This window comes from Sinocyclocheilus rhinocerous, unplaced genomic scaffold (genome assembly GCF_001515625.1).
Source record: "Sinocyclocheilus rhinocerous isolate Xijiao unplaced genomic scaffold, SAMN03320098_v1.1 scaffold70, whole genome shotgun sequence".
Taxonomy (NCBI): domain Eukaryota; kingdom Metazoa; phylum Chordata; class Actinopteri; order Cypriniformes; family Cyprinidae; genus Sinocyclocheilus; species Sinocyclocheilus rhinocerous.
In genome coordinates this window covers 880,162-887,237 of record NW_015624555.1, presented here as the reverse complement: position 1 = coordinate 887,237, position 7,076 = coordinate 880,162, and the positions used below count along the sequence as shown (strand labels likewise).

The 7,076-nt window shown below is 38.2% G+C and overlaps 1 protein-coding gene across 1 annotated transcript in view; it reads left to right on the top strand.

Annotated features, from left to right (window-relative positions):
- The window catches only part of LOC107742695 (ankyrin repeat domain-containing protein 13D-like), a 25,101-nt gene extending 18,453 nt beyond the window's left edge, over window positions 1-6,648 (top strand). Inside the window, exons 12-17 of the mRNA XM_016555724.1 lie at window positions 2,077-2,190; window positions 2,267-2,439; window positions 3,922-4,001; window positions 4,119-4,343; window positions 6,045-6,104; window positions 6,193-6,648. Of these exons, the coding sequence (XP_016411210.1) occupies window positions 2,077-2,190; window positions 2,267-2,439; window positions 3,922-4,001; window positions 4,119-4,343; window positions 6,045-6,104; window positions 6,193-6,277 (737 nt within the window). The 3' untranslated portion in view covers window positions 6,278-6,648. The remainder of the gene's footprint in view (window positions 1-2,076; window positions 2,191-2,266; window positions 2,440-3,921; window positions 4,002-4,118; window positions 4,344-6,044; window positions 6,105-6,192) is intronic.
- The last annotated feature ends 428 nt before the right edge of the window (window positions 6,649-7,076 follow it).

Here is a 7,076-nt window from a genome sequence, read left to right as displayed (position 1 = left end):
TAGGGTTGTGACGGTGAGGACATTTTCCCACCGGTTAATCGACGTGTGACAACACCGGTATCACCGCGGGGTCGTTCCCTCTTTTCCTCGCTTTCCTTCGCTTTTAAATAGCTTGTAAAAGCTGCGTGCGCATTTTACTTTCACTTTCAAATAGCGGCAATTCGGCGTAAAGCAATTGTTTGTTTTTAGTTCGTTTGAATTTTCCCTCTTTTCCTCGCTTTCCTTCGCTTTAAATTGCTTGTAGAAGTGGCGTGCGCATTTTACTTTCACTTTGAAATAGCGGCAATTCGGCGTAAAGCAATTGTTTGTTTTTAGTTCGTTTGAATTTTCCCTCTTTTCCTCGCTTTCCGTCTCTTTTAAATAGGTTAAAAGCGCCGTGCTCATTTTACTTTCACTTTTGAATTAACGGCAGTTTGGCTTCAATTGCTTGAATGCAACAACAAAATACAACGTCAAACTCACTTTAGCGTATATATAAAACATAGAACTTTTATTAACAAAACAAATAAAAATACACCATGTTATAGGGCAAGCTATATGCCTAATATAAAATAACAAATAACTTACATAAAGTTTAATAGGTATACAAAACTGGAAATAAGTAAACATGTATAATATATAACCAAATAAATAAGAAACGTAGAACGTTTATTAGCAAAACGAGTAAGAAAGCTTGGAGGCACGGCATGTCAAATAAAATAAATAAATGACAGTTTAAATAAAGTAAAAATCAGCAAACAATGTGGAACCAATTAAATAAGAAACGAATGTTTAAAAAAACTTCCAAAATCACCTTAGATAAACGGCAAAAGTCAACAGGCTTTTCAAAATCCAAAATATTGCCAAACAGGCGCTTTTGCATTTCGTTTCGAAACTAAATCATCCGCCATCATCTTGTCTGTCTCGCCTCACCTCACTCTTCTCGTCAGTCAGCTCGACTCACTCTCCTCACTGGATAAATGAAGTCTGATCTGTGATGCGACTGTCGTTCGGCACGCTGCATTGAGCAGCCGCGTTCAGTTTTTAATTGTAGTGTCTGTTCTTTTACTGAACTAAATTATTTTTATTACGATAAAAAAATCAAAACGACGGTGGGGGTCGGTGGGCAAGTGACGTAACCGGTGTTGCGGCTTAACAACGGTATCACCGTCAGCACCGTCTATCGCGGCAAGCCTACAGAAGAGACTTTAAAAAACATGTTGTTTAAAGAGTCTGTTGATACTGATTGGAGACAACATGGATTCATATGTTTACTGTGTTTCTAGAGTCAGGTTTCTCAGTGCGCTAGTCCCCATAACCCAACAGCCATCACAGCGGAGGAGTACTTCGATGCAGAGTTTAATCTGAACGGCAGAGATATCGGGCGGCCCAATGAGCTCTCCAGCAAAGTGCAGAGGTACCGTCTCTATGGCAACTCCAAAGTGCCATGATTTGAACCGTGTTTGCATGTGCGTTAAGAACGTGGTTTGTCTCTATATCTCTGTGTGTCTCGCTCAGGTTTAAGGCCACACTGTGGCTGAGTGAAGCTCATCCACTCTCGCTGGCTGAGCAGGTGACGCCCATCATTGACCTCATGGCCATATCGAACGCCCACTTTGCCAAGCTGCGTGACTTCATAACCCTACGCCTACCACCTGGCTTTCCTGTAAAGATAGGTGAGAAGAAGTGCCACATCGAGTTGATAGATAATTGTATAACGTTAATGTCAACATGCAATCAAAATCTTTTACTATTTACTTTCTCATTCAGTCATCATAACATTCAGTCTTTATATATTCTTCTTATATATTATATTATTATATTATTCATAAATTATTCTTACAAAGAAGATATTTTGAAGAATGTTGGTAACCAAACAGTTTCAGGCCCCATTGACTTCCATACTGTGGAAGTCAATGGGGCCTGAAACTGTTTGGTTACCCACATTTTTCAGAATATCTTCTTTTGTGTTCAGCAGAAGAAAGTCATACTGGTTTGGAACAAGATGAGGGCGAAATATCGGAATATCCTGTTTTATACCCAAAATTGTTGTAAATGCCAATTTAAATGGACTTTAATCATTGTCCTGATTCTTAGAAATTCCTCTCTTCCACGTGTTGAATGCTCGAGTGACATTCAGCAATCTCTGTGGCTGCGATGAACCGGTCAGTTCTGTTACTGTACAATCTCCTCAAGGAGCCACAGAGGCCGGTAAGCATCTCTTCAGGTCTAAAGTTGCCCTGACTGTGACTGTGCCGTGTATTTAGCCTCACCTCACTGCTTTCAGGTCAGGCACCTCCCCCTCTGCAGTGTGAAGTGGACCCGTCTGTGTTTGAGCCTCCCCCAGAATACACCACACTTGGACCAGGCCGCAGTGAACCGATGAGGGATGAGGATGATAATTTACTCCAGTTCGCCATTCAACAGAGCCTGCTGGATGCGGGAACAGAGAGTGACCAGGTAACGGCATCTATCACATGGTATATCCACGGATCATATTACACACAAAATATTCCATGCACTTTCTCGATCTGGCAAGCTCTGTTCTGATTGGCTGGCTGTACACAACTTCCGAGAGTCGCTGCATGTTTTTATCAGTCTGCCTGGAAACATATTTGTTTTCCAAGGTACTGGGTTTCTATGATTTGAGAGAATGAATCACTTGATTTTTTTTTTTTTTTTACTTTAGTTTTCGAGGATATTCAGAGTTTACTTTAGAAGAATGATATTCAGAGTTTATATTCAGGCACTGACTAGCAAGTAAACTAGATTCCTACTACAAGAACTGTATTTTCCCCTTTATGACTGAAATAATCAAGACGTTATTTTTGGTGAACAAAGTCATATTCGGGTTTGTTTTCTGTAAAGCCACTCATAAACTGATACTGCCCTGCGATTTATTCGATTATTGAAATATATATGGCATGACAATTGCAGAATCCAAAGTTCCCAGTTTTATTTTGTTTTATTTTATTTTTTGTGTTTTGTTTTGTTTTGACAGGTGTGACATTTTTAAAAAATTGTCCATATAACATTAGAATTATCTGGCTGTGTTTTTTTTTTTTTACTTTCATGCAAAGACAAAACAAAACTGTCATTAGTCACTTTAGATATTCTGACAGTTTTTGTTTGTGTAAGTAGTCATTTTAACCTGAATAAGCTGTTACCATAAACCAGCCACCTAAACTTACCAACCACTAAATCATTATATAATTAACTTATGAATCATTTATTCAACCACCATCTGTTTTTTTTTGTGCTATAACCAAGAATGCAACCACATATTCAACCTGTTCAGGATAAATACCAAAACTGTACTTATTTAATTTAATTTAAAAAATCGTTTTAATGCTCAATGCTGCAAAAAACCGTTGCATAAACGGCTAAGACTTGTCTAAGTTAGTCATCTAAATTTCTTGTTGGTCATACTACGTATTAAGATACAGTCTTACATTACATTTACATTTAGTCATTTTGCAGACACTTTTATTCAAAGCGACTTACAATTGGGGAATACATAAAGCGATTCTTCTTAAAGAGGCAAACAGACACAGGAAGTGCTTGTAATACCAAGATTTAGGTTCGCTATGAATGGAAGGAGAGAGACAGGTCTGTAGCTATCTGTAAGTGAAGTGTGTAATGTAGGTTTTTTTGAGCAGTGGGGTTACCCGAGCCTGCTTGAATGCAGTGGGGAAAGTGCCTGTGAGTCTTAACATAATGGCTATGTTTAAACAACTGGCCCCAGATCTAAATACATTTATATGTATATATGTATATGCGGTAATTTTCATGATTAAGCAGTTATCATAGTCTTTATTATTATTTTGAGTAATTGTGAAGCTCTAGTCAATACTAAACAATTAGCAGACACTTTTCACCATTCCCTCCACAGCTTTCCACCCACTCCCTCATTTCTCTTTTTTTTCCTGTGCGTTTCTGTAGGTGACCATATGGGAGGCTCTCACTAACACTCGTCCAGTTTCTCAGCCTCCGCTTTATGAGGAGGACTCTCAGATTGAGAGGTTTGTTTGTGTGTTTGTGTGTGTGTGTGTGTGTGTGTGTGTTTGTGGATTGAGTGTTGAGTGTGAGGATGTACATATGATTTGTTCAGCTGTTTGAAATGTGATTGTGTCTGACAGGGCGATTCAGGAATCTCTGTCTTTGTCGCTGGCTGGAGAGGAGAGTGGCGAGTCCGATGCTGGCCAGCCGTTATCCCTGTCTGATCCGGCCCTCATCTCACCTCCGTCTTACAGCTCACTGACCGAGCCTCGGGCGCCGGGAGCGTTTGCTGTGGCCACCAGTTTTGATGAACAGCTACGCATTGCGATGGAGCTTTCCTGCAGAGAACAGGAGGAGTTAGACAGGTACGAATGACGGAGAAGCAAAAAAATGACAGAATCCAAGAACATAAGCTATGTTCCCAAACCTACTGAGCTAAAATCTGGACAGGATTTTAAGGCATCATTGGCTCCTGGTATGAAGCCTGTAGCCTGTATGAAACGGCTGGCTGCAAATGTACACTGCCGCAAAATATCTTTATGGGTAAATTCTAAGACTGTGTTGCATGTATCCAAAAAAAAAAAAAAAGTTTTGTTTTCTTTCTTTGTTTTGCGCTATTTGCAACCAATAAGCACATATACTACACATTTTTCATCCAAGAGAATTTTCTTTGTTTTTTTGTTTTTCTTTGTTCTGTTTCTTTCTGCTATATACAACCTGACAAGCACATTATAAATTTTTTCTGACAGGGCGATTCAGGAATCTCTGTCTTTGTCGCTGGCTGGAGAGGAGAGTGGCGAGTCCGATGCTGGCCAGCCGTTATCCCTGTCTGATCCGGCCCTCATCTCACCTCCGTCTTACAGCTCACTGACCGAGCCTCGGGCGCCGGGAGCGTTTGCTGTGGCCACCAGTTTTGATGAACAGCTACGCATTGCGATGGAGCTTTCCTGCAGAGAACAGGAGGAGTTAGACAGGTACGAATGACGGAGAAGCAAAAAAATGACAGAATCCAAGAACATAAGCTATGTTCCCAAACCTACTGAGCTAAAATCTGGACAGGATTTTAAGGCATCATTGGCTCCTGGTATGAAGCCTGTAGCCTGTATGAAACGGCTGGCTGCAAATGTCCCCTGCCGCAAAATATCTTTATGGGTAAATTCTAAGACTGTTTTGCATGTATCCAAAAAAAAAAAAAATGTTTTGTTTTCTTTCTTTGTTTTGCGCTATTTGCAACCAATAAGCACATATACTACACATTTTTCATCCAAGAGAATTTTCTTTGTTTTTTTGTTTTTCTTTGTTCTGTTTCTTTCTGCTATATACAACCTGACAAGCACATTTATTATAAATTTTTCATCCATGTATATGAACATTTTGTTTTATTTTTTGTTTTGTTTTGTTGCACTATTAAACAACAAGACAAGCATATTTACTATACATTTTTTATCCAAGTTAAAATTGTGTTTTATTTTGTTTTGTTGCACTACATACAACTCGACAAGTACATTTACTACACAATTTTCATCCAAGATTTGTTTTTCTTTGTCTTTTTTTGTTTCATTTCTTGTTTCATTTTGTTGAGCTGTAAACAACCTGTGATGCACATTTACTACACATTTTTTACCCAAGAGAAATTTGTATTTTGTGTATTGTTTTTTCTTTGTTTTGTGTTGTTGCACTATATACAACCTGACAAACAGATTTACTGCACATTTTTTGCACAATATTTTTATCCAAATTTTGTTTGTTTGTTTGTTTCATTTTTGTTTTTTTGTTGTGCTATATACAAACTGAAAAGCACATTTACTACACATTTTTCATCCAAGAGAAATATTTGTTGTGTTTTGTTCTTTTCTTTCTCCCCTTTTCCACTTGCAGAAACTATTTCAGTCACAAAAACATTAACACCTATTGTTATTATATTTTATTATATTTTCACTGTAGCGACTTAATATGAGGAATATTCCACATACCCCATGTGTCATCACATTAGTTCAATAGAGAATATGTTTGTGTGTTTCCTTATTTGTATCAGCCAATAACACTCCTCTTTTTGTTCCCTAAAGAAAGAGGAGGGAAGAGGAGGAAGAGCTGGAGAGGATACTACAGCTGTCTCTCACAGAGAAGTAACTGTAGCAATGCTTGATGTGGGTTTAACAGAGTAATTTATTGGTTGTTTTTTATTTCTGCAATGTTAAATGATTCTTCTTCTAGATTCATCGCTCTTTATTTCTTTTCCAAAATAATAAAGATGGAACAGAAAGAGGAATCGGAGAGAGAGTGTGTGTGCCAAGACTGAAACAATTCATAAGATAATCAAAGAGCACGGCATGAAAATGTGAATGATATCCTCTCAGTTCCACTGTCTTTTGAGTGATAAAAGGTCACCTTCAACTTCATTGTATAATGATACAGATGAAAATGTGAATATGAACATTGATGACTATGATAATTCATAAAGGTAAAGTACTGAAAATACTATTGCATAAAATAATGAGTATACTTATGGTGGATGACAATAACATGAAAGTATAAGTATTAAATGTTGCTCAAACACTTTCACTACAATGATCTCTGTTATGACGTTTTTGTGTGCATGGGGAAGCGACCATCTGAGATAGACAACAGGCAAAGAAACTGACCGTAACACCTAAACTGTATTAGTATCACTGATGTAAAGGGGATTCGAACAGCCTTTGCCTTCAGAAAAGCTGCTCTTCGCACAGACCATGCGTATGCATGTGTAGTGGAATTTAGCTGCAGAGTTCCTCTGTAATACAGTGTTTCTATTATTATTCTTGTATACCGCTGTCATTTTGTTATATAAGACAACTGACTCATCCATTACATCTGCAGCAAATGAAAAGGTATTCTCCACTAGGTCAGTGGCTCTCAATCAGGGGGCCGGGGCCCACTGGAGAGCCTCAGCAAACTTTCAAGGGGCCAAAAAAAATGAATCCACCAAAAAAAAAAAATTTATCCACCAACCTGTGTGTGTGTGTGTGTACTGGTATTCCCTATGTTATGGGGACCAAATGTCCCACAAAGGATTGTAATACCTGTAATATATATATATATATATATATATATATATATAT